General features: G+C 40.0%; 1 protein-coding gene and 11 non-coding genes across 15 annotated transcripts in view; all 12 read left to right on the top strand.

The window, feature by feature from the left end:
* The window catches only part of LOC108268961 (uncharacterized), a 65252-nt gene that overhangs the window by 29492 nt on the left and 9468 nt on the right, over positions 1–26292 (top strand). Inside the window, exons 2-16 of one of the 4 annotated variants that reach the window (XM_017474374.3) lie at positions 11780–11845; positions 13275–13338; positions 13443–13583; positions 14960–15031; positions 15127–15198; positions 15326–15361; positions 15467–15541; positions 18711–18749; positions 19295–19430; positions 22573–22652; positions 23062–23187; positions 23280–23339; positions 23584–23688; positions 25341–25451; positions 25650–25790. In XM_017474374.3, coding sequence (XP_017329863.1) covers positions 13294–13338; positions 13443–13583; positions 14960–15031; positions 15127–15198; positions 15326–15361; positions 15467–15541; positions 18711–18749; positions 19295–19430; positions 22573–22652; positions 23062–23187; positions 23280–23339; positions 23584–23688; positions 25341–25451; positions 25650–25790 — 1239 coding nt within the window. In that variant the 5' untranslated portion in view covers positions 11780–11845; positions 13275–13293. The other 3 variants (XM_053682418.1, XM_017474376.3, XM_047157266.2) reach the window with 3 other exon arrangements.
* On the top strand, positions 137–209 carry trnam-cau (transfer RNA methionine (anticodon CAU)). The gene has a single exon. It is a non-coding gene; the product is annotated as a tRNA-Met (tRNA).
* On the top strand, positions 480–552 carry trnam-cau (transfer RNA methionine (anticodon CAU)). The gene has a single exon. It is a non-coding gene; the product is annotated as a tRNA-Met (tRNA).
* Positions 1287–1359, top strand: trnam-cau (transfer RNA methionine (anticodon CAU)). Its single transcript has one exon. It is a non-coding gene; the product is annotated as a tRNA-Met (tRNA).
* Positions 1630–1702, top strand: trnam-cau (transfer RNA methionine (anticodon CAU)). Its single transcript has one exon. It is a non-coding gene; the product is annotated as a tRNA-Met (tRNA).
* On the top strand, positions 1972–2044 carry trnam-cau (transfer RNA methionine (anticodon CAU)). The gene has a single exon. It is a non-coding gene; the product is annotated as a tRNA-Met (tRNA).
* trnam-cau (transfer RNA methionine (anticodon CAU)) lies at positions 3246–3318 on the top strand. The gene has a single exon. It is a non-coding gene; the product is annotated as a tRNA-Met (tRNA).
* On the top strand, positions 3589–3661 carry trnam-cau (transfer RNA methionine (anticodon CAU)). The gene has a single exon. It is a non-coding gene; the product is annotated as a tRNA-Met (tRNA).
* On the top strand, positions 4397–4469 carry trnam-cau (transfer RNA methionine (anticodon CAU)). Its single transcript has one exon. It is a non-coding gene; the product is annotated as a tRNA-Met (tRNA).
* trnam-cau (transfer RNA methionine (anticodon CAU)) lies at positions 4740–4812 on the top strand. Its single transcript has one exon. It is a non-coding gene; the product is annotated as a tRNA-Met (tRNA).
* trnam-cau (transfer RNA methionine (anticodon CAU)) lies at positions 6481–6553 on the top strand. The gene has a single exon. It is a non-coding gene; the product is annotated as a tRNA-Met (tRNA).
* Positions 8222–8294, top strand: trnam-cau (transfer RNA methionine (anticodon CAU)). The gene has a single exon. It is a non-coding gene; the product is annotated as a tRNA-Met (tRNA).

Here is a 26292-nt window from a genome sequence, read left to right as displayed (position 1 = left end):
TGATTGGAATGCCTTTTCAATGAAGTCCTGTGGACTGATTGTGTTGAATGCTGAACTGAACTTTTCTATGAAGACCATTGAACGCACGTGTCCTTTTTGTCCTTTTTTTTGGAAACTGTTGGGATCCATGTTTTCAGCCTTGTTAGCGCAGTAGGTAGCGCGTCAGTCTCATAATCTGAAGGTCGTGAGTTCAATCCTCACACAGGGCACGGGATTTGTTTTCAGATTACGCAGAATTTGCCCTGTGTGGTGATGCTGAAGGTGCTGCTCCCCATCCAGCCTGAGTGAGGTCTCCCAGTCAGGAAGTCTAGTGTCCAGTTTCAGAGGGAGATCTTCAGGCCCTGATTGGAATGCCTTTTCAATGAAGTCCTGTGGATTGATTGTGTTGAATGCTGAACTGAACTTTTCTATGAAGACCGTTTGAACGCACGTGTCCTTTTTATCCTTTTTTTTGCACACTGTTGGGATCCATGTTTTCAGCCTTGTTAGCGCAGTAGGTAGCGCGTCAGTCTCATAATCTGAAGGTCGTGAGTTCGATCCTCACACAGGGCACGGGTTTTGTTTTCAGATTATGCAGAATTTGCCCTGTGTGGTGGTGCTGAAGGTGCTGCTCCCGATCCAGCCTGAGTGAGGTCTCCCAGTCAGGAAGTCTAGTGTCCAGTTTCAGAGGGAGATCTTCAGGCCCTGATTGGAATGCCTTTTCAATGAAGTCCTGTGGACTGATTGTGTTGAATGCTGAACTGAACTTTTCTAAGAAGACCATTTGAACGCACGTGTCCATTTTGTCCATGGCCAGATGGCGGGTGGTGGCTTTGGGTCGTCTGTTGAGCTCTTGGGACTTGTATACAGATGTTTATACATTTTAAATACCATCAGTATACATTTTATACGCCATGGTTACACACTTGATTATTTATTAATTTCTTTTGGGTGTCGTGTTCTCAGCATTCTTAGCGCAGTAGGTAGAATGTCAGTCGGATTATCTGGAGGTTTTGAGTGCAATCCTCACAGCGGGCATGGGTTTTCTTTTCAGATTACATTGAATTTGCTATGTGTGGTGGTGCTGAAGGTGCTGCTCCCGATCCAGCCTGAGTGAGGTCTCCCAGTCAGGAAGTCTAGTGTCCAGTTTCAGAGGGAGATCTTCAGGCCCTGATTGGAATGCCTTTTCAATGAAGTCCTGTGGACTGATTGTGTTGAATGCTGAACTGAACTTTTCTATGAAGACCATTGAACGCACGTGTCCTTTTTGTCCTTTTTTTTGGAAACTGTTGGGATCCATGTTTTCAGCCTTGTTAGCGCAGTAGGTAGCGCGTCAGTCTCATAATCTGAAGGTCGTGAGTTCAATCCTCACACAGGGCACGGGATTTGTTTTCAGATTACGCAGAATTTGCCGTGTGTGGTGATGCTGAAGGTGCTGCTCCCCATCCAGCCTGAGTGAGGTCTCCCAGTCAGGAAGTCTAGTGTCCAGTTTCAGAGGGAGATGTTCAGGCCCTGATTGGAATGCCTTTTCAATGAAGTCCTGTGGATTGATTGTGTTGAATGCTGAACTGAACTTCTCTATGAAGACCGTTTGAACGCACGTGTCCTTTTTATCCTTTTTTTTGCACACTGTTGGGATCCATGTTTTCAGTCTTGTTAGCGCAGTAGGTAGCGCGTCAGTCTCATAATCTGAGGGTCGTGAGTTCAATCCTCACACAGGGCACGGGATTTGTTTTCAGATTACGCAGAATTTGCCCTGTGTGGTGATGCTGAAGGTGCTGCTCCCCATCCAGCCTGAGTGAGGTCTCCCAGTCAGGAAGTCTAGTATCCAGTTTCAGAGGGAGATCTTCAGGCCCTGATTGGAATGCCTTTTCAATGAAGTCCTGTGGACTGATTGTGTTGAATGCTGAACTGAACTTTTCTAAGAAGACCATTGAACGCACGTGTCCTTTTTGTCCTTTTTTTTGCACACTGTTGGGATCCATGTTTTCAGCCTTGTTAGCGCAGTAGGTAGCACGTCAGTCTCATAATCTGAAGGTCGTGAGTTCAATCCTCACACAGGGCACGGGTTTTGTTTTCAGATTACGCAGAATTTGCCCTGTGTGGTGGTGCTGAAGGTGCTGCTCCCCATCCAGCCTGAGTGAGGTCACCTAGTCAGGAAGTGTGGTTTCCAGTTTCAGAGGGAGGTCTACAGACCCTGAATGGATTGCATTTTCAATCAAGTGCTGTGGAATGATTGTGTTGAATGCTGAACTGAACTTTTCTAAGAAGACCATTTGAACGCACGTGTCCATTTTGTCCATGGCCAGATGGCCGGTGGTGGCTTTGGGTCGTCTGTTGAGCTCTTGGGACTTGTATACAGATGTTTATACATTTTAAATACCATCAGTATACATTTTATACGCCATGGTTACACACTTGATTATTTATCAATTTCTTTTGGGTGTCGTGTTCTCAGAATTCTTAGCGCAGTAGGTAGAATGTCAGTCTGATTATCTGGAGGTTTTTAGGTGCAATCCTCACAGCGGGCATGGGTTTTCTTTTCAGATTACATTGAATTTGCTATGTGTGGTGGTGCTGAAGGTGCTGCTCCCGATCCAGCCTGAGTGAGGTCTCCCAGTCAGGAAGTCTAGTGTCCAGTTTCAGAGGGAGATCTTCAGGCCCTGATTGGAATGCCTTTTCAATGAAGTCCTGTGGACTGATTGTGTTGAATGCTGAACTGAACTTTTCTAAGAAGACCATTTGAACGCACGTGTCCATTTTGTCCATGGCCAGATGGCGGGTGGTGGCTTTGGGTCGTCTGTTGAGCTCTTGGGACTTGTATACAGATGTTTATACATTTTAAATACCATCAGTATACATTTTATACGCCATGGTTACACACTTGATTATTTATCAATTTCTTTTGGGTGTCGTGTTCTCAGAATTCTTAGCGCAGTAGGTAGAATGTCAGTCTGATTATCTGGAGGTTTTTAGGTGCAATCCTCACAGCGGGCATGGGTTTTCTTTTCAGATTACATTGAATTTGCTATGTGTGGTGGTGCTGAAGGTGCTGCTCCCGATCCAGCCTGAGTGAGGTCTCCCAGTCAGGAAGTCTAGTGTCCAGTTTCAGAGGGAGATCTTCAGGCCCTGATTGGAATGCCTTTTCAATGAAGTCCTGTGGACTGATTGTGTTGAATGCTGAACTGAACTTTTCTATGAAGACCATTGAACGCACGTGTCCTTTTTGTCCTTTTTTTTGGAAACTGTTGGGATCCATGTTTTCAGCCTTGTTAGCGCAGTAGGTAGCGCGTCAGTCTCATAATCTGAAGGTCGTGAGTTCAATCCTCACACAGGGCACGGGATTTGTTTTCAGATTACGCAGAATTTGCCGTGTGTGGTGATGCTGAAGGTGCTGCTCCCCATCCAGCCTGAGTGAGGTCTCCCAGTCAGGAAGTCTAGTGTCCAGTTTCAGAGGGAGATCTTCAGGCCCTGATTGGAATGCCTTTTCAATGAAGTCCTGTGGATTGATTGTGTTGAATGCTGAACTGAACTTTTCTATGAAGACCGTTTGAACGCACGTGTCCTTTTTATCCTTTTTTTTGCACACTGTTGGGGTCCATGTTTTCAGCCTTGTTAGCGCAGTAGGTAGCGTGTCAGTCTCATAATCTGAAGGTTGTGAGTTCGATCCTCACACAGGGCACGGGTTTTGTTTTCAGATTATGCAGAATTTGCCCTGTGTGGTGGTGCTGAAGGTGCTGCTCCCCATCCAGCCTGAGTGAGGTCACCTAGTCAGGAAGTGTGGTTTCCAGTTTCAGAGGGAGGTCTACAGACCCTGAATGGATTGCATTTTCAATCAAGTGCTGTGGAATGATTGTGTTGAATGCTGAACTGAACTTTTCTAAGAAGACCATTTGAACGCACGTGTCCATTTTGTCCATGGCCAGATGGCGGGTGGTGGCTTTGGGTCGTCTGTTGAGCTCTTGGGACTTGTATACAGATGTTTATACATTTTAAATACCATCAGTATACATTTTATACGCCATGGTTACACACTTGATTATTTATCAATTTCTTTTGGGTGTCGTGTTCTCAGAATTCTTAGCGCAGTAGGTAGAATGTCAGTCTGATTATCTGGAGGTTTTTAGGTGCAATCCTCACAGCGGGCATGGGTTTTCTTTTCAGATTACATTGAATTTGCTATGTGTGGTGGTGCTGAAGGTGCTGCTCCCGATCCAGCCTGAGTGAGGTCTCCCAGTCAGGAAGTCTAGTGTCCAGTTTCAGAGGGAGATCTTCAGGCCCTGATTGGAATGCCTTTTCAATGAAGTCCTGTGGACTGATTGTGTTGAATGCTGAACTGAACTTTTCTATGAAGACCATTGAACGCACGTGTCCTTTTTGTCCTTTTTTTTGGAAACTGTTGGGATCCATGTTTTCAGCCTTGTTAGCGCAGTAGGTAGCGCGTCAGTCTCATAATCTGAAGGTCGTGAGTTCAATCCTCACACAGGGCACGGGATTTGTTTTCAGATTACGCAGAATTTGCCCTGTGTGGTGATGCTGAAGGTGCTGCTCCCCATCCAGCCTGAGTGAGGTCTCCCAGTCAGGAAGTCTAGTGTCCAGTTTCAGAGGGAGATCTTCAGGCCCTGATTGGAATGCCTTTTCAATGAAGTCCTGTGGATTGATTGTGTTGAATGCTGAACTGAACTTTTCTATGAAGACCGTTTGAACGCACGTGTCCTTTTTATCCTTTTTTTTGCACACTGTTGGGGTCCATGTTTTCAGCCTTGTTAGCGCAGTAGGTAGCGTGTCAGTCTCATAATCTGAAGGTCGTGAGTTCGATCCTCACACAGGGCACGGGTTTTGTTTTCAGATTATGCAGAATTTGCCCTGTGTGGTGGTGCTGAAGGTGCTGCTCCCCATCCAGCCTGAGTGAGGTCTCCCAGTCAGGAAGTCTGGTTTCCAGTTTCAGAGGGAGGTCTACAGACCCTGAATGGATTGCATTTTCAATCAAGTGCTGTGGAATGATTGTGTTGAATGCTGAACTGAACTTTTCTAAGAAGACCATTTGAACGCACGTGTCCATTTTGTCCATGGCCAGATGGCGGGTGGTGGCTTTGGGTCGTCTGTTGAGCTCTTGGGACTTGTATACAGATGTTTATACATTTTAAATACCATCAGTATACATTTTATACGCCATGGTTACACACTTGATTATTTATCAATTTCTTTTGGGTGTCGTGTTCTCAGAATTCTTAGCGCAGTAGGTAGAATGTCAGTCTGATTATCTGGAGGTTTTTAGGTGCAATCCTCACAGCGGGCATGGGTTTTCTTTTCAGATTACATTGAATTTGCTATGTGTGGTGGTGCTGAAGGTGCTGCTCCCGATCCAGCCTGAGTGAGGTCTCCCAGTCAGGAAGTCTAGTGTCCAGTTTCAGAGGGAGGTCTACAGGCCCTGAATGGATTGCCTTTTCAATCAAGTGCTGTGGAATGATTGTGTTGAATGCTGAACTGAACTTTTCTATGAAGACCATTTGAACGCACGTGTCCATTTTGTCCATGGCCAGATGGCGGGTGGTGGCTTTGGGTCGTCTGTTGAGCTCTTGGGACTTGTATACAGATGTTTATACATTTTAAATACCATCAGTATACATTTTATACGCCATGGTTACACACTTGATTATTTATCAATTTCTTTTGGGTGTCGTGTTCTCAGAATTCTTAGCGCAGTAGTTAGAATGTCAGTCTGATTATCTGGAGGTTTTTAGGTGCAATCCTCACAGCGGGCATGGGTTTTCTTTTCAGATTACATTGAATTTGCCCTGTGTGGTGGTGCTGAAGGTGCTGCTCCCCATCCAGCCTGAGTGAGGTCACCTAGTCAGAAAGTGTGGTTTCCAGTTTCAGAGGGAGATCTTCAGGCCCTGATTGGAATGCCTTTTCAATCAAGTCCTGTGGAATGATTGTGTTGAATGCTGAACTGAACTTTTCTAAGAAGACCATTTGAACGCACGTGTCCATTTTGTCCATGGCCAGATGGCGGGTGGTGGCTTTGGGTCGTCTGTTGAGCTCTTGGTACTTGTATACAGATGTTTATACATTTTAAATACCATCAGTATACATTTTATACGCCATGGTTACACACTTGATTATTTATCAATTTCTTTTGTGTGTCGTGTTCTCAGAATTCTTAGCGCAGTAGGTAGTATGTCAGTCTGATTATCTGGAGGTTTTTAGGTGCAATCCTCACAGCGGGCATGGGTTTTCTTTTCAGATTACATTGAATTTGCTATGTGTGGTGGTGCTGAAGGTGCTGCTCCCGATCCAGCCTGAGTGAGGTCTCCCAGTCAGGAAGTCTAGTGTCCAGTTTCAGAGGGAGATCTTCAGGCCCTGATTGGAATGCCTTTTCAATGAAGTCCTGTGGACTGATTGTGTTGAATGCTGAACTGAACTTTTCTATGAAGACCATTTGAACGCACGTGTCCTTTTTGTCCTTTTTTTTGCACACTGTTGGGGTCCATGTTTTCAGCCTTGTTAGCGCAGTAGGTAGCGCGTCAGTCTCATAATCTGAAGGTCGTGAGTTTGATCCTCACACAGGGCATGGGTTTTGTTTTCAGATTATGCAGAATTTGCCCTGTGTGGTGGTGCTGAAGGTGCTGCTCCCCATCCAGCCTGAGTGAGGTCTCCCAGTCAGGAAGTCTGGTTTCCAGTTTCAGAGGGAGGTCTACAGACCCTGAATGGATTGCATTTTCAATCAAGTGCTGTGGAATGATTGTGTTGAATGCTGAACTGAACTTTTCTAAGAAGACCATTTGAACGCACGTGTCCATTTTGTCCATGGCCAGATGGCGGGTGGTGGCTTTGGGTCGTCTGTTGAGCTCTTGGGACTTGTATACAGATGTTTATACATTTTAAATACCATCAGTATACATTTTATACGCCATGGTTACACACTTGATTATTTATCAATTTCTTTTGGGTGTCGTGTTCTCAGAATTCTTAGCGCAGTAGGTAGAATGTCAGTCTGATTATCTGGAGGTTTTTAGGTGCAATCCTCACAGCGGGCATGGGTTTTCTTTTCAGATTACATTGAATTTGCTATGTGTGGTGGTGCTGAAGGTGCTGCTCCCGATCCAGCCTGAGTGAGGTCTCCCAGTCAGGAAGTCTAGTGTCCAGTTTCAGAGGGAGATCTTCAGGCCCTGATTGGAATGCCTTTTCAATGAAGTCCTGTGGACTGATTGTGTTGAATGCTGAACTGAACTTTTCTATGAAGACCATTTGAACGCACGTGTCCATTTTGTCCATGGCCAGATGGCGGGTGGTGGCTTTGGGTCGTCTGTTGAGCTCTTGGGACTTGTATACAGATGTTTATACATTTTAAATACCATCAGTATACATTTTATACGCCATGGTTACACACTTGATTATTTATCAATTTCTTTTGGGTGTCGTGTTCTCAGAATTCTTAGCGCAGTAGTTAGAATGTCAGTCTGATTATCTGGAGGTTTTTAGGTGCAATCCTCACAGCGGGCATGGGTTTTCTTTTCAGATTACATTGAATTTGCCCTGTGTGGTGGTGCTGAAGGTGCTGCTCCCCATCCAGCCTGAGTGAGGTCACCTAGTCAGAAAGTGTGGTTTCCAGTTTCAGAGGGAGATCTTCAGGCCCTGATTGGAATGCCTTTTCAATCAAGTCCTGTGGAATGATTGTGTTGAATGCTGAACTGAACTTTTCTAAGAAGACCATTTGAACGCACGTGTCCATTTTGTCCATGGCCAGATGGCGGGTGGTGGCTTTGGGTCGTCTGTTGAGCTCTTGGTACTTGTATACAGATGTTTATACATTTTAAATACCATCAGTATACATTTTATACGCCATGGTTACACACTTGATTATTTATCAATTTCTTTTGGGTGTCGTGCTCTCAGAATTCTTAGCGCAGTAGGTAGAATGTCAGTCTGATTATCTGGAGGTTTTTAGGTGCAATCCTCACAGCGGGCATGGGTTTTCTTTTCAGATTACATTGAATTTGCTGTGTGTGGTGGTGCTGAAGGTGCTGCTCCCGATCCAGCCTGAGTGAGGTCTCCCAGTCAGGAAGTCTAGTGTCCAGTTTCAGAGGGAGATCTTCAGGCCCTGATTGGAATGCCTTTTCAATGAAGTCCTGTGGATTGATTGTGTTGAATGCTGAACTGAACTTTTCTAAGAAGACCATTTGAATGCACGTGTCCTTTTTGTCCTTTTTTTTGCACACTGTTGGGATCCATGTTTTCAGCCTTGTTAGCGCAGTAGGTAGCGCGTCAGTCTCATAATCTGAAGGTCATGAGTTCAATCCTCACACAGGGCACGGGATTTGTTTTCAGATTACGCAGAATTTGCCTTGTGTGGTGATGCTGAAGGTGCTGCTCCCCATCCAGCCTGAGTGAGGTCTCCCAGTCAGGAAGTCTGGTTTCCAGTTTCAGAGGGAGGTCTACAGGTCCTGAATGGATTGCATTTTCAATCAAGTGCTGTGGAATGATTGTGTTGAATGCTGATCTGAACTTTTCTAAGAAGACCATTTGAACGCACGTGTCCATTTTGTCCATGGCCAGATTGCGGGTGGTGGCTTTGGGTCGTCTGTTGAGCTCTTGGGACTTGTATACAGATGTTTATACATTTTAAATACCATCAGTAGACATTTTATACGCCATGGTTACACACTTGCTTATTTATTAATTTCTTTTGGGTGTCGTGTTCTCAGCATTCTTAGCGCAGTAGGTAGAATGTCAGTCTGATTAGCTGGAGGTTTTGAGTGCAATCCTCACAGCGGGCATGGGTTTGCTTTTCAGATTACATTGAATTTGCTATGTGTGGTGGTGCTGAAGGTGCTGCTCCCGATCCAGCCTGAGTGAGGTCTCCCAGTCAGGAAGTCTAGTGTCCAGTTTCAGAGGGAGATCTTCAGGCCCTGATTGGAATGCCTTTTCAATGAAGTCCTGTGGATTGATTGTGTTGAATGCTGAACTGAACTTTTCTATGAAGACCATTTGAACGCACGTGTCCATTTTGTCCATGGCCAGATGGCGGGTGGTGGCTTTGGGTCGTCTGTTGAGCTCTTGGGACTTGTATACAGATGTTTATACATTTTAAATACCATCAGTATACATTTTATACGCCATGGTTACACACTTGCTTATTTATTAATTTCTTTTGGGTGTCGTGTTCTCAGCATTCTTAGCGCAGTAGGTAGAATGTCAGTCTGATTAGCTGGAGGTTTTGAGTGCAATCCTCACAGCGGGCATGGGTTTGCTTTTCAGATTACGCAGAATTTTCCCTGTGTGGTGATGCTGAAGGTGCTGCTCCCCATCCAGCCTGAGTGAGGTCTCCCAGTCAGGATGTCTGGTTTCCAGTTTCAGAGGGAGGTCTACAGGCCCTGAATGGATTGCATTTTCAATCAAGTGCTGTGGAATGATTGTGTTGAATGCTGAACTGAACTTTTCTAAGAAGACCATTTGAACGCACGTGTCCATTTTGTCCATGGCCAGATGGCGGGTGGTGGCTTTGGGTCGTCTGTTGAGCTCTTGGGACTTGTATACAGATGTTTATACATTTTAAATACCATCAGTAGACATTTTATACGCCATGGTTACACACTTGCTTATTTATTAATTTCTTTTGGGTGTCGTGTTCTCAGCATTCTTAGCGCAGTAGGTAGAATGTCAGTCTGATTAGCTGGAGGTTTTGAGTGCAATCCTCACAGCGGGCATGGGTTTGCTTTTCAGATTACATTGAATTTGCTATGTGTGGTGGTGCTGAAGGTGCTGCTCCCGATCCAGCCTGAGTGAGGTCTCCCAGTCAGGAAGTCTAGTGTCCAGTTTCAGAGGGAGATCTTCAGGCCCTGATTGGAATGCCTTTTCAATGAAGTCCTGTGGATTGATTGTGTTGAATGCTGAACTGAACTTTTCTATGAAGACCATTTGAACGCACGTGTCCATTTTGTCCATGGCCATATGGCAGGTGGTGGCTTTGGGTCGTCTGTTGAGCTCTTGGGACTTGTATACAGATGTTCATACATTTTAAATACCATCAGTATACATTTTATACGCCATGGTTACACACTTGCTTATTTATTAATTTCTTTTGGGTGTCGTGTTCTCAGCATTCTTAGCGCAGTAGGTAGCGCGTCAGTCTCATAATCTGAAGGTCGTGCGTTCAATCCTCACACCAGGCTTGGGTTTTGTTTTCAGATTATGCAGAATTTGCCCTGTGTGGTGGTGCTGATGGTGCTGCTTCAGACTGACATTCTACCTACTGCACAGCTTGAACTCGGACTTTAATCAGGGTGAAGGGAATAATGAATCGCTCCAAAATGGTTTAAGGGCTCTGCTTAAACTCTTAAGATGAAGAGGAATGTCTCTTTTCAGCATTACACTCACTATGTTTACATGGACAGCAATAATCTAATTATTGACCTTATTCTGAATAAGACAATATTCTGATTTAAGGTGTTTACATGAGTCGCTTTTAGAATATTCCTTTCATGTTCCAGTTTCACATGTTATAAAACATAGATCGATTAACGCCACACGTCATTAAGTCCCCACGCCATCTGACGTTCCCTCCAGAATTTCACGTTTCAGCATACAGTTCATCTTCATTATGGTACCATATGCTTTTTTGGGTGTTTCCTTTTTAATTTATGAAAGCTTCAAGTGCAGTTAATTATTTGTCATGCTGTACCTGCAAATAGATGACTGCTTGAAGCCGTTTGCTGCGTCCTAAACTAGTTCCTTAACTACTATATAGTAACCGAGATCCCTGTATTTCGCCTGTGGTTTCGGAGGCAGCAGTGCTCTCATGTTTGCCATCAAACGGTTGAGCACTGCCGTGTATACATGTCCTGTCGCAAAATGTAGTGAAAAATCCCAAACGATGTTAATAGTGTGATTAATGTGTGTACATGTCTGTAATGTGCGTCGATAATGCGACTAAAACAGGAATACTCCACATGTATTAATTCAATTTGTGTTTACTTCGAGTATGACTTTAGTCGGCTTAAGGTAATAAAAAATTGCTGTTTACATATTAGTTTCTTAATCAGAGTATTGTCTTAATCAGGTTAACATTGGATTATTGTTGTCCATGGAAACATACTGAATGACTCAAAGCAAACCTCCAGATCAACAAAGGAATGGCTTCAACAAAACAAGTTCAAGGTTTTGAAATGTCCCAGCCAGAGTCCAGACCTAAATCCAATCAAAAAGTCTGTGGGGTGACTTGAAGAGGGCTGTGTAAAAGAGATGCCTATCCCATTTGACAGTGTTAGAATGCTTTTGCAAGGATGAAAGTTAAGGCGTACCATACTGATTGACTCTTACCCAAAAATATTAAATGCTGTGATAAAAACTAAAGGTGCTTCAACTAAGTATTAGTTTAGGGGTGTGTACACTTATGCAACCAGATTATTGTATTTTTTTTTCACTTTTCCCCCCTAAAATGATTATTATTGTTTTTCCCTTTAATTAATAGGTTACAATTTTACAATAAAGGTAGAAAAACTTCTGACATGATTTGTGTTGGTTTAATATTTTTTTTATATCACAAATACCTGGCATTTTTACAGGGGTGTTTAGACTTTTTAGATCCACTGTACTTCTGTTTGCTAATTACTCCTCATATCTAACACATCATGTCCCTTTCTGCTTTTCTGCAGTTCTCATTTCTTACTCACTGTATATGTTTTTACTCTCATACTTATTTACTTACTCATTACTTATTCATTTCTGTTGTTCAGCTTGGTCACCAGTAACCAGTCACACTTTGATGGATGCTAATCTTTCCTATAATATATTGCAGATGCTTGTTCCATCTTGGAAAGGTGAAGCTTCTAAATCATTCTCTGTGAAAATACAAGTAATTAAGGTAAGTTACTGTATAATTAGCTAAGATTAAATCAGAATCAGCCAATCCGTTCCTGTGCACCCACCACATTTTTATGCACAGCCTTGTTAACACAGTAGGTAGCATGTCAGTCTCATAAGCTGAAGGATGTGCGTTTAATCCTCACATGGGACAAGTTGTTTTGTACTTGTACTATATGATGTTTCCTGAGATTTGCACATGAAAATAAATTAATATTCATATGTCAGTACGTATAAACCTGCATTCACACCAGGAAACTGTTAATTTTCTATACAAACTGCATGAGATGGAGACACAGATGTTCTCAATGCAATGCAGATTGATTGCGATGTGATAAAGTGACAAAATCCAAATTATTTGATTTTTGAGTGATTTCCATAGACCGTTGCTATTAGGTAGTTTGTTTATTTCCTACCCATGTTTAGCCCACAATCAATCTCAGTTCGGCAGTCATGAATGGATTAAAAGACATTATCTACATATTACACATACTGTAGGTCTCATGTACAACCATCAAAGCACTTGTAATATGTTAGAAAAAAGTGTAGTCGTGTTCTTTATCCATACTTTATTGTGGTACATTGCAAAAGCTGCTAAATGGGTTGGGCTAAATAGGTAGAACATTATTTGTAAAAGAAGTTTTACTCACACACAGTTATAGTGTATGTAGTCTGCATTCTTCCTTCTCAAGGCTGTGTTGAGTGGTTCTGTGGTACTAGTCGTTTAAGTTGGAGGGGTCAATTTCCCCATACACAAACTCAATTTGACTTGGACGTACAAAAGACGTATAAACAATTTTCAACCAATATCATCTGCAGGAAGTCATGACCCACCCAGGTATTAAGTAGTTTGCTGAAGGTAATGCAAACCATCATGCTCTAGGCAAGGAATTATCTCATTTTATGGATGGTGTCCTTTTAATTTTGCCTTTCATGGCTTATAAAATTGTTTAATATCTGCTGAAGTGAATCAGTGAAGAAGCAAATAAAGACATTGCCCCCCAGGTCATTTGTGATAGTAGCAAATTCTAACGGGATCATTTAATTCCTGCACATGATTGATAACGACACCAGCTAAATGGACAAAAGCCTTTCTTCTATTAAAGCGTCAGGCAAAGTGAAGACCTCCCACTTCTGAAGTCAGGAACAGTGAGGATACAGGGGACTAACCACAGGTCAAATTAAATAACTTGTATAATTCCACCCCAATGACAGTGCAATCTGTCCACTCAGTTTTATAGCTCTGACCCCTATTACGGTCTTGGCCTGGCATCACTTTTACCTTGATGGGTTAGAGCATTTCCTCCAAATCGGTGCCAAGGCTGTACTCGACAATGCACTGTTGGTGATAGTGGATGTTTGAAAGATTGAACTGTTTTATTGTATTTTGTACTTTTGCACAACTATCCTGCATTTTTGTGATCTCACAGGTGATCTGTTCAGCATCAAATGGAGTTTAGCGCTGACATTGAAACACATCATCTTGGGTCTGTGGTGCGTGTAGAAAAGGATTAACTATAATATACCATAAATTAGCCTCATAAGGCATAATTATAGAAATTGAAATCTCCTTTTTAAAACATATTTCTTAATTTTAGACTGACAAGGAATGTGATAACTACAAACTGAAGTTGTCAGACGTTGGTCCCGAATCAGACAGCGGTTCAATAATTTCGGTACAGCTTCTTGAATTTAAGACGAGCCTCCTTGAAGCAGTGGAGGAATTGCATATTCACAGGGTATGGCCCATCAGTTCTTACAGCATGTTCATTTTTTTTTTTTTAAATTGATATTTGGTCATGTCATTAGCGCTTTACAGTGACTCAGCACACAGACACTGTAACGCTCCGGTTTCATTCTCTACTCATTGTCTCTCTACTTTTTTTTTATGAGTTTTTTATTCCCGTGTATTGAGAACTTATAGGAAGATGATACCATGCAATAAATGTCATCATATTTTAAGATTGCAGGTCTGATAGTGCCCTTCAGTTATAGTTATAGTTATATAACAGCTTTATTCTGTTAAATCTAGATAGAACAGAAAGATGTAATTTGCTTGGAGGGGGTGTTAATGGGTTTTTGAATGAAGACGATGGCAACACTTTTCGTCCATTTGTACGAGTGCATTTACATCAGCATGGGGTCATGCAAGGAGGACCTGCCACATTCATGTCTTCATGCTTGTAAAACTGTTTCCCTCAAGCAAGCACTTAAACGCTGACACTGTACACGTAAAGGTTGTAGGACCAAAACTAAGCATTGGATCGCTCTCCATTTTATTGTTATTATTGTGCTGTTGGGGAACAAAGGCATTAAATCAGTCCGCTCCTCAGGCATGCCATTAAACTAACACTTTGTTGTTCCTTGGTTTATTGGGCTGAAGGTTGAGGCAGAGGACGGCTGTCAGGTTCGTCTTACTCAGCTGTATAACATCGTGCATCTTTTAATGTACATTTAGTAATTCTTATATTAACAAGGTACAAATATGAGCGGAAGTTCGACTTGGACTGTTTAGTTTGTGGGATTAATGACCTGGCATAAGTTTTAACTATGTTTAAACATATTTGTTTTTCTAATTGTACTTTTTTCATGCTAAGAATTTTGTACTGTTAGTTCTTTATAGTTTGGTTTATAGTATTTAGTTTTATAATCCCTTTGATATGTTTTCAGCTTATAAATCTGCTCTTCTCCTGTTAAGATTTACTCCGATGAGCAAATTTAATGTCCCTTTTTTCTGGGCAAAATCTCTAGTGAATTTACTGTCTAGCTTTACCTGGTGTGTATTTTCAAGTATATGCTATGCCTGTAACACACTTTAATGGGAACATATAAATAAACTCCTACGTACATATAAAAAGTGACCATGTAGAAAGCCATTGACTTTTACCTTTCCTGTAGGAGGATGAGGAAGTCTTTGTGCTAATATCTCCTCTTTAATGCACCGGTGGTTTCCCAAACATGCTGCACAAGCTATTAAAATGTGATTTGTGTATATCTTGTTTCTTTTTTTATAGAGTATTTGTGTATAGCCTGAAGTTTATTTTAAATATCGGCAATTTCGAGTTACAAAGGGCTTATAATTGAGAATGTCCATGTGTGAACCATTTGCATTTAGGATTCTGAAACACGTCACGAGGCTCAGATCTGTAAACTCGTCCTGGAGAAGCAAGAACTAGAGTGGCAGAAGGTGTGCATTCCAGCAAGAATCTGAATGTTATTTTTTTAAGGCTATGTGGAAAGTATTTCTTAAGTATGTCTTAAAATATTTTTGTAATATTTTAGGAGGCTTTACAAAATCAAATCAACAGGATGACAAAAGAACAATCAGAATCCCTTGCTGTTGTTAAAAAGCAGGTCTGTATTTAATCTTTTTCCCTTAAATGATTTAAAAGTTTCAGCAAATATAAAGGTTGCAGTACAGAAATATTAGGATGTGCTAAATACCCATTAGGATTTTCTAAATACTAAATACAATGTTAAGTTTCAGGCTCAGATTCGAGGAATAGACGGAGAAAAGGTAGCTTTCTTTGTACTCCCTAATCTAATGCTTGCGCTAATGTTGTATGTAATAGTATATTATAATATGCAAATGTGACTAATGATATGCTAATGAATTCGAAAGGGGAAACACCAACTGAGTGTTGAATTAAAAGACAAAGAGATCACCAGCCTGAAGGAAGAGTTGAAGTTACTGCAGGTACGTGTATGTGCAGAAGCAGCCATCATTTTCTGCTTTATACACTGGAAACTCCTTTTTTTGGGGACCTAGAAGTCTTCAGTGGGAAAATTCATCTCATGGCTGACCTTTTGAGTGGGCGTCTGTGTAGGTTTATTTGGTGGTTGCCAGACAAATGACACAATGTTGGTGATGGATGTGGTCCTGTATGGTTCAGCACACTCTCTGTTAAAGCGTCTGATTGAGTGATAATGATGCTTGTTCTGTGTTTATTCTTTGGTAGCATTGTGAGATTGTTCTAATGAAATTTATAGTGTTTTACTAAGGTGTTGGGCAACCACAATCTTCCAGAACAGCTTCTATGCACATTGGTCTTGATTCTGGAGTGGTGAACACATTTTTCCAAAAGATTTTCCCTCAGTTTGTAACGATGGTGGAGAGTTGAAGATTAGAAAAACAAAATCCTGGTCTTTTTCCAGTCTTCAGTTGTCCTGTTTGGGTGAGTCTTTGCTCATGATAGCCTTAGAGTCTTGTTCTTGGCTGACAGGAGCAGAACCTGACTTGGTCTTCTGCTGTTGTAGCCCATCGACCTCAAGGTTTGTGTGTTGTGCATTCTGAGATGCTTTTCTGCTCAACATGGTTGTACAGAGTGCTTATTTGAGTTACTGTAGACTTCCTGTCCAGTCTGGTCATTCTCCGCTGATCGCGCTCATCAGCAAGGTGTTTCAGCCTGCAGACCCTCTGCTCACAGGAGGTTTTTTGTTTTTCGAAACTGTTGTTTGTGAAATTCCCAGGAGATCAGCAGTTTCTGAAATACTCAAACCAGCCCATCTGGCCCCAACAACCATGCCACGGTTAAAGTCACAGCGCTCACACTTTTTCCCCATTCTGATGTTTGATGTGAACATTAACTGAAGCTCTTGACCTGTATCTGCATGATTTTATGCATTGTGCTATTGAAACATGATTGGCTGATTAGATAACTGCATGAATAAGCAGGTTGACAGGTGTTCCTATTGAAGTGGAAAGTGATATATACAGGCGTGGGCCAATTTGTTGGTACCTTTAAAGCTCATTGAAACAGTGCTTTATTCCTCATTAAAAGTGACAGTATTAAAAAGTAAAGTGTGATTTATACCTGTGTGCCTTTGGTATGTTATAGAGTAAAGCAAATAAAGTGTGAAAAGAGAAAAAATATTCCTTATTCTACAAAGATATTCTAAAATGGCCTGGACAGATTTGTTGGTACCCCTAGAAAAGATGATAAATTAATGGATTATAATGATATTTCAAACTATTTTTTTCTTTAATCAGTATCACACATGTCTTCAACCTTGTAATCAGTCATTCAGCCTATTTAAATGGAGAAACGTAGTCACTCCGCTGTGTGGTATCATCATGTGCACCAGACTTAACATGGATCAGAGAGAGTTGTCTGAGGAGATCATTAAGAAAATTATAGACAAGCATGTTAAAGGTATAGGCTATAAGACCATCTCCAAGGAGCTTGATGTTTCTGTGATTACAGTTGTAAATATTATTAAGAAGTTTAAGGTCCATTGGACTGTAGCCAACCTCCATGGATTAGGCCACAAGAAGAAAATCAAACACAGATTGAACAGAAGGATAGTGCGAAGGGTAGACAAAGAGCCAAGGAAAACTTCCAGAGAGATACTAGATGAACTCCAAGGTGAAGGTACATCAGTTTTTGATCGCACCATCCATCGCTTTTTGAGCAACAGTGGGCTCAATGGAAGAAGACCCAGGAGGACTCCACTGTTGAACGAAAAACATAAAAAAGTAAGACTGGAATTTGCTAAAATGCATATTGACAAGCCACAATGCTTCTGGGAGAAATGTCCTTTGGACAGATATGACAGAACTGGAGTTTGTTGGGAAGTCACATCAGCGCTATGTCCACAGACGAAAAAATTAAGCTTTCAAAGAAAAGAACACCATACCTACTGTGAAACATGGAGGAGGCTCAGTTATGTTTTGGGGCTGCTTTGTTGCGTCTGGCACAAGTGCCTTGAATCTGTGTAGGGCACAATGAAATCTCAGGACTATCAAGAATTTCTGGAGTGAAACGTGCTACCCAGTGTTGGAAAGCTCTGTCTCAGTCACAGGTCAAGGGTCCTCCAACAGGATAATGACCTAAGACACGTGGCTAAAAGCACCCAAGAATGACTAAGAATAAAACATTGGACTATTCTGAAGTGGCCTTCCATGAGCTATGATTTGAATCCTATCGAATATCTATGAAAAAAGCTGAAGCATGCAGTCTGGAGAAGGCACCCTTCAAACCTGAGACAGCTGGAGCAGTTTGCTCAGGAAGAGTGGGCCAAACTACCTGTTGACAGGTGCAGAAGTCTCCCTGAGAGCTTCAGAAGTTTACAGTGATTGCCTCTAAAGGGTGTACAACAAAATATTAGGTTAAGGGTACCATCATTTTTGTCCATGCCTATTTTAAATAATAAAACAAATTTTCATCTGTTTTATTATTTTAAATATTCTGTTAAATCAAAAATCAAAAACAAAATATGACTTTTATTATATATGGAATAAACAATGATGGATGCTAATTACTTTTGTCAGGTTTAAGGTATTCCAGAGAAAATTGCGGGTTCTTCTTTTTTCGTGGAAGAGTTTGCATCACACCTGCAAGATTGGGGCTTCAATTCCTGCCTCCGCCCTGTGTTTGTGGAGCTTGCATGTTCTCCACGTGCTTTGGGGGTACTCCAGTTTCCTCCTCCAGTCAAAAGACTAGCGTTGTAGGCTGATCGGCATCTCTAAATTGTGTATGAATTCATGTGTCATTGTGCCCTGCGATAGGTTGGCACCCTGTCCAGGGTATCCGCCGCCTCGTTACCTGGGATAGGTGCCAGGCTCCCATAAAATGCTATACATATATATATATATATATATATATATATATATATATATATATATACACACACACACACACACACACACACACACACATATATATATATATATATATATATATATATATATATATATATATATATATATATATATATACATACACACACACAGATGGTTGACAACTAAAGGAATAAACGAAGAACCATACACAGTATACTGTATGCATAGATAAGGTCATTTAGAGGTCAAAAGGCACAAAAGAACCCTCTTAACAAACTTTTTTCCTTTTACTACTGTTTTCCAGTTGTTCAAGTACAGTTTGGAGAAGAAATTAAGCGAGCTGGTAAGGGTTTACAATTATATAAATTGTTGACAGAGGCGAGTGGGAGAGGGAGAAATTAAAGAGGAGGATGTGGGGAGGAGAGAGTGGCTCATCACAAGTAACGGATAGGGAGTGTGTGTGACACTTGAGCTGCCAGTGCAGCAGAGAAAATACCACCATTAAAATATTTTATATAGGAGCTTCGCTCTGTTTAACCTTTCAAGTGACAGAGAGAAAATCTGTTTGATACAGACAATCAGAAAGTAACGATAGAAAGGGGGAGTGAGTTTAATAAAAGTCCCTCAGGCATGCGTAAAAATGAAAACCTTATCTGGCAGGCAGAAGTGATACTCAACCAAGATGTTAAACAAAGGTCTTCTGCCCCAGAAAGAAACCCCAGCATGGCCCTAAATGAATAAGTTATTTTATATATGCATGAAATATAGATAGAAGTGAAAGATCCTAGTCTTGGTCTGAGACGCTCAGCCTTTTAAGTTGAGGTTATTTTTGTCAAAATGTGGAGGAATTTCACCAAGAGGGGGAGTTAGAGTGCAAAATCTTTACAGGAGCAGAAGGTGCAGCTGCAGACTCAGGTGAAGGACAGCCATCTGAATCAGCTGGGAGAGGTGGAGAAGCGTTTCAGGACGATATCAAGACAATGTGCTGTGGTCAGACAAGTGCATGAGAAACTGGAGCAGAATGGTAGGCCAGATGCCAGAGAAAAGTAGTCCATTAAATTCAAATGCCGTCTTAATGTTACCCCCAATTTTTTTTATGTATCTTATACCATATCTGATTAGTTAGAAATTGGTGATTAATTTTCTGTAACAGCACAGATTATACATAGTGTCAGCTGCAAGGCAAATCACAGTTGTTTAGTAATCAGACCATAATATATATATATATATATATATATATATATATATATATATATATATATATATATATATATATATATATATATATGACTAATTTAATCCAAAAATTATTCAACAGGATTATGCCTAAATATAAGTGGATTTAAAAGCATTGCTCAGCTCTCTTTCTTTAAGGAAATGTTTAAGATTTACAGAAGAAGTAACCACTTTGAGGTAAAGCTGTTTTTAAATATTCTGCCACCTGAAAACTCTTCAGAACATAGGACAGTCTACAGTTGTGACAAGCTACATTTTTTAATTAGCCTGTTAGTTTCATGAGAGAGATAAAAAAGAGAGGCTGGTGAGTGAAGAACTGTTTATAGCTGCTATAATATAAGTTATAACAGGAACTAACATTTTTTTTTAAGCACGACATGTCATTCTTTAATAAAGAGAAAGTTGTAATTGTATTTGTAGTTATATTTGTAGTTGTAAGTGCTGTTGTATAAACACTTTGGGATGTGCTATCATTGGAAAATAAACATCTCTGAGGTGGTAATAATAGATCTGTAATTGATTATTTTGCTATAATAGTGCGCCCCCATGTGTTTTATCCCTAAGTTATATGAACATGTGCAAATGTAGGCCATGCAACAGTAGTTTTTTTAGGGGAACAGGGTAGGTGTGTGTAAGCTTTGGAGCGTTGTTTAATTGTATATATATATATATATATATATATATATATATATATATATATATATATATATATATATATATATATATACACACACACAGTGTATCCAGAAAGTATTCACAGTGCTTCACTTTTTCCACATTTTGTTACGTTACAGCCTTATTCCAAAATGGATTAAATTCTTTATTTTCCTCAAAATTCTACAAACAATACCCCATAATGACAACGTGAAAGAAGTTTGTTTGAAATCTTTGCAAATTTATTAAAAAAACAAAACAAAAAAAAAAACATGTACATAAGTATTCACAGCCTTTGGTCAATACTTTGTTGAAGCACCTTTGGCACCAATTACAGCCTCAAGTCTTTTTGAGTATGATGCTACAAGCGTGGCACACCTATTTTTGGGCAGTTTCCCCCATTCTTCTTTGCAGGACCTCTCAAACTCCATCAGGTTGGATGGGGAGTGTCGGTGCACAGCCATTTTCAGATCTCTCCAGAGATATTCAATCGGGTTCAAGTCTGTGCTCTGGCTGGGCCACTCAAGGACATTCACAGAGTTGTCTTGTAGCCACTCCTTTGTTATCTTGGCTGTGTGCTTAATATTGTTGTCCTGTTGGAAGATGAACCTTCGCCCCAGTCTGAGGTACAGAGCACTCTGGAGCAGGTTTTCATCAAGGATGTCTCTGTACATTTCTGTATTCATCTTTCCCTCGATCCTGACTAGTCTCCCAGTTCCTGCCACTGAAAAACATCCCCACAGCATGATGCTGCCACCACCATGCTTCACTGTAAGGATGGTATTGGCCAGGTGATGACTGGTACCTGGTTTCCTCCAGACATTACCCTTGCCATTCAGGCCAAAGAGTTCAATATTTGTTTCATCATGGTCTGAGAGTCCTTCAGGTGCCTTTTGGCAAACTCCAGGCGGGCTATGTGCCTTTTACTGAGGAGTGGCTTCCGTCTGGCCACTCAACCATACAGGCCTGATTGGTGGAGTGCTGCAGAGATAGTTGTTCTTCTGGCGGGTTCTCCTCTCTCTACAGAGACACGCTGGAGCTCTGTCAGAGTGACCATCAGGTTTTTGTTCACCTCCCTGACTAAGGCCCTTCTCCCCTGATCACTCAGTTTGGCTGGGCGGCCAGCTCTAGGAAGAGTCCCGGTGGTTCCAAACTTCTTCCATTTACAGATGATGGAGGCCACTGTGCTCATTGGGACCTTCAATGCTGCAGAAATGTTTCTGTACCTTTCCCCAGATCTGTGCCTCGATACAATCCTGTCTCGGAGGTCTACAGATAATTCCTTGGACTTTATGGTTTGGTTTGTGCTCTGACATGTTAACTGTGAGACCTTATATAGACAGGTGTGTGCCTTTCCAAATCATGTCCAATCAACTGAATTTATGGAGTTGTGGAAACATCTCAAGGATGATCAGTGGAAACAGGATGCACCTGATCTCAGTTTTGAGTGTCATAGCAAAGGATGTGAATACTTATGTACATGTGCTTTTTTTGTTTTTTATTTTTAATAAATTTGCAAAGATTTCAAACAAACTTCTTTCACGTTGTCATTATGGGGTATTGTTTGTAGAATTTTGAGGAAAATAATTAATTTAATCAATTTTGGAATAAGGCTGTCACATAAAAAAATGTGGAAAAAGTGAAGCGCTGTGAATACTTTCCGGATGCACTGTATATAGTGTATTTTGGGCCTTTTTCTGTCAGATGAGAATATTCGTGCTCAAGTAATTTATTCTCCAATACAGACATACAAATAATGTCTGGTCTTCAAACTGAGTTTTTGGGTGGCTTTTTTAAGATAAGCTGTTTATATGTTGAATCCCAGATTAAAGCTCAGTTAATTGGCCTGCATTTTGAAACATGAGATCTCAGCCAGCTTGCGAGTCCATACTGTAATTCCTGTCTGCTTGATATTTATTTTATTCAAGACCACATCCTAGATTAGATTGATTATTTTTTGAATGTCTGCACTCGTGATAGTGAGTCTGCATATTAAAGGTAATCGTTCCTGTCTGGTATTTAGTCAAGTCATGTTTAAATAGAGTTTATGTCGAGTGGATGGTATAATAAACATTATTATCTGGTCCTTCCAAACAGCAGTATCAGTATTTATGTAAAGCAGTCATGGTTTTTAAGGCAACCATTAGTTTAAGGGAGATTACTTCTGTACAGACTGTATGGTCTATATCAATAGGCTTCTCATTAGTGCAGTTGAAAAATGCTACTGAATGCTAATGAAGATTTACTGAGCAATTTAATTTGACCTCTTTTTGTAGTCGAGGAGGCAATGCGGATTAACAAGAAACTTGTTTCCATGAACAAAAAAAAAGAATCTACAATTGCTGCACTGAAAAAGGTAAAGCTTTAATATGTAAAGTATATGTTTTATTACTTTTTTTTATATATATATTTATTTATTTGTTTAATTATTTATTTTTAAAGGTACATGGCGCAAAGATCAGTGGAGTCTGGCACAACAACAAAAATTTAATTTAAAAAAACTTAATTAAAAAAATTATGTAGAAAGTAAAAATTGAGAACAACCGATAGAGGGCTACAGAAGTTTATGCTAATTCACAATAATGCTCTCAAGTAATTTAGAGTTGATTTGCATCTTATATTTTCCTAAAACATAAAAAAGAGCTATAACTTGACTGTCTATGAGTGTGTACATTATGCATGAAAGGGTTAAACAACCAAGACTAACCTGGACATCTTACTCAGACATGTTAGTATCTGATTTAAGTGTAAACTCTTTATTTTAGGATGTGGAGAAGCTTAACAGTGAGCTGGTAAAAAGCAAAGTTGTGTCCATCTGCAGATCTGGAGACGAAAGTTCTTACCTGCTGAAAGACCAACAAATGCAGGAGCTTAAGCAAAGGCTGATTGTGGTACATTTTTTATATTTTCTCAAAAAAGTAACATATGGCAGGAATGACAGAAATGTGAATCACCGCAGAGTTGGGTTACTCTCTGTTTGTAGGAGACAGAACTGAATAAGAAGCTCAGAAATGAAATTGCTGTAGAAAGAGCAGAGAAGCAGGTATGTTTATTAGTGCTGAATTGTTGATACTGTTTTTCCAGGTGTAATATTTCAAAGATATACAAAAATCATACTAAAGGTCTGGCAAAAACAGATACAGAATTTTTTTTACTCTTATATGGTTCAGTATTTTGTACTGCTAAAAAAATTACAGTGGTAACATTTCACAGTAATCCTGACCTTAAGCCGGTAATACATCTCACTCATTGGGTTCTGTGTGTGTGTGTGTGTGTGTGTGTGTCAGGAGCTTATGAGCTCCCTCCAGCATGCCCAGTGGCTGCTGCAGACTCAGACGCAGACTGTGAGTCGAACCGAGCAACAGCTCCTCATACACACAGAGGAGTATCAGGTCAGTCTGTCATATAACATCATCAGTTTGCATCATCCACCCTGTGTGTGTGTGAGTGTGAGTTGGTTTGCTAGCTTTTATCTACACGACTGGTTGAATACTATCACAATTTTCTTATTCACATTTTCAACAGCATATATCCTCATTTGAATGTTTTATTATCTTATGTAAGTCTATCAAAACACACCTTTCCAAAACATTAGAGCAAAAGGACCTTGGTTCTTTCATGGCAGAAAAGGTGTCTGAATAAATACTTAATTTATGGCATGATTTTGTCTTAAGGTTCTTCTTTTTTAAAAAAAATATTTGTGTACATTTTCAAAATATAAAAACTAAACAATGTGGCTCATATGTCAAATAAATTATATAATTCCAGGCTGACTTTCAAATTGGGTTCTGATGTGCTGAAACTTGTGGCTTTATATGAGTATTCCAGGAAACACAAAAATAGTAAATCTAAGATAAATATCACATGCAAGAAAGCATTAATGAGTAAAAAATAAAACCAAATTTGAACCATTAAAGTTTATGATTAAATAGATAATACTTCCTTGTGATTCTGCTTTAAAATTGACAGTATTCAATTTTAAGTGATACAAACACATAGTGTAGCACTTCTGCTAATATATATGCTGTCTGTGGCAGTATAACATTATTAGTTAATTACTATTCAAACCCTTGGTATTCACTAATTGTTTGTATTCATGCAAACAGTCAGCCCCAGAGTTATTGGCACCTTTAGAAAAAAAAAAGAACATACTGTACATCCAAATCCACCTAAAAACAACATGTCGGTCCCCTGAGCTAAGAGAGTAGCTAATACTCTACAGTAGAGGATCTGGAGAGATTGTGCATTGAGGAGCGTTCTTGGATGTGTTCTCTAATCTCCAGTCTTCTCCAAAGCATTACAGCGGAAGACTCAATGCTGTTAAGTTGGCAAAAGGGAAGAGCACATAGTATTAAATCCAATGGTGCCAATAATTGTGATATCATTGTTAAAAATATTTTTGATAAGGTTTTGTTTAGTTTTTTTTATTGCAAATTTACTTCAATTAAAAGTTTTATTTCTTATATTTTCAGTGTGAGATTCACCTATACAAACCATAGACATTTTTGACACATCTTTACCAGGGTTGCCAATAATTCTGGTGCAGACTGTTTGCGAACTCGGGGCAGTTGTGTATTACAAAAAAGTATACTCACATAGCAAATAAAAATGTTTCAAGAAGTAGAATAAGTAAATACTACAGACTGAAACCCACTAATCTTCACTCAGAAATATTCTGTACATTTCTTAATATAATGATTGCTTTGATTGATTATTTTATCTTTGTATAAAATGGAAACGGTTCAAATTAACATAAGATCAGAAATAAATGACATCTCATAAATCGTATATAGGAAGTATGGCTTGCAACTCAATAATGCTAAGCATGTTTATTGTCCATTTACGGACCCTGCTGTTTTATAGGCCTCATGCCTCCATTTAATTCACATATTTATTTATTGATTAAAACCATTATTAACGTGACAAAACCCTGCTGATTTGTATGAGTGTCCCTGTCTGTTTAGAACCCTTGGTCCAGGTTGAATAAACGCATAAAAATTTACTATTGCATTAAAAATTTTCCGGGTGATTAATTTCATTGCAGGTCCTTAAACGAGAACATGAAATGGTCCGAGAGAGGAGTAAAGAAAAAGAGGACAGACTTGTGCACTTGATCGATGACTACAAACATTCCAAAATCGCTCTTGAAAAAGAGGTAGTTTTGCATAATGCTTTATTGTACTAACATAAAGAAAGTAAAATCTCAACTAAAATAAAGTTTTTAAAAAAATCAAAATTGGGCACTAGTATTGACCACTCTATGACTAAGTGTATGTGCTGACCTGAAAGGATCATTTTTGCGTAAAAATACCACAGGAAATGTGGGTTCTGTGCTTGTGGTGTTGCCAAATAGATGCGGACTCTGCATGCAAAGATGCAGGCAGATCAGGAAGAGCTGAAAGCTGTTAAAAAGGCATACGATCACCTCCATGAGAAACACCAACAACTGTCCTCTTGTATGATGCATCAAGCAAGACCTATTCATGGCTTAGAGGTAGGAACGTTATTTATCAAACACATTGTTAGTCTTTAGAGAATTTATGAAGCTTCAAGTGCTGATGTTAAAACAGTGACTCTCATTTATTTAACATAAAAGTTGTTAGAATTAAAATAACTATTGAAGAACGATTTCTTTGTATATTGATTGGTCAGAAGGTGTTGAGTCATGTTGTTTAACAGCAGCTCTGACAGTAGTGTAATTCAAAATCACACATTCATACTGTATTAATGCGCTTGTTTCTATAACAACATCTTCTTGTATGGTGGAAGCTCTGCGTAATCTAAGCCTGATAATAAACAGATTTCAAAAAATATGTGTTGTTTAAAAAAGAAAATATGTGGAGTTGATATGATGAAGCTTTCGGTAAGAAGACATTTATTTAACAAATCTCAGAAGTGTTTTCCAGAACTGGAGAGTCTGTAGGACAGAGGTCTTCAGGATACTTCTTACTAACATAACAACATGTATTCCTTTGTGTTATGAACTTAAAGAGAGG

This window comes from Ictalurus punctatus, chromosome 8 (genome assembly GCF_001660625.3).
Source record: "Ictalurus punctatus breed USDA103 chromosome 8, Coco_2.0, whole genome shotgun sequence".
Taxonomy (NCBI): Eukaryota; Metazoa; Chordata; class Actinopteri; order Siluriformes; family Ictaluridae; genus Ictalurus; species Ictalurus punctatus.
Note: the sequence above shows the minus strand (reverse complement) of the source record. Positions and strands in the feature narration are given on the sequence as shown.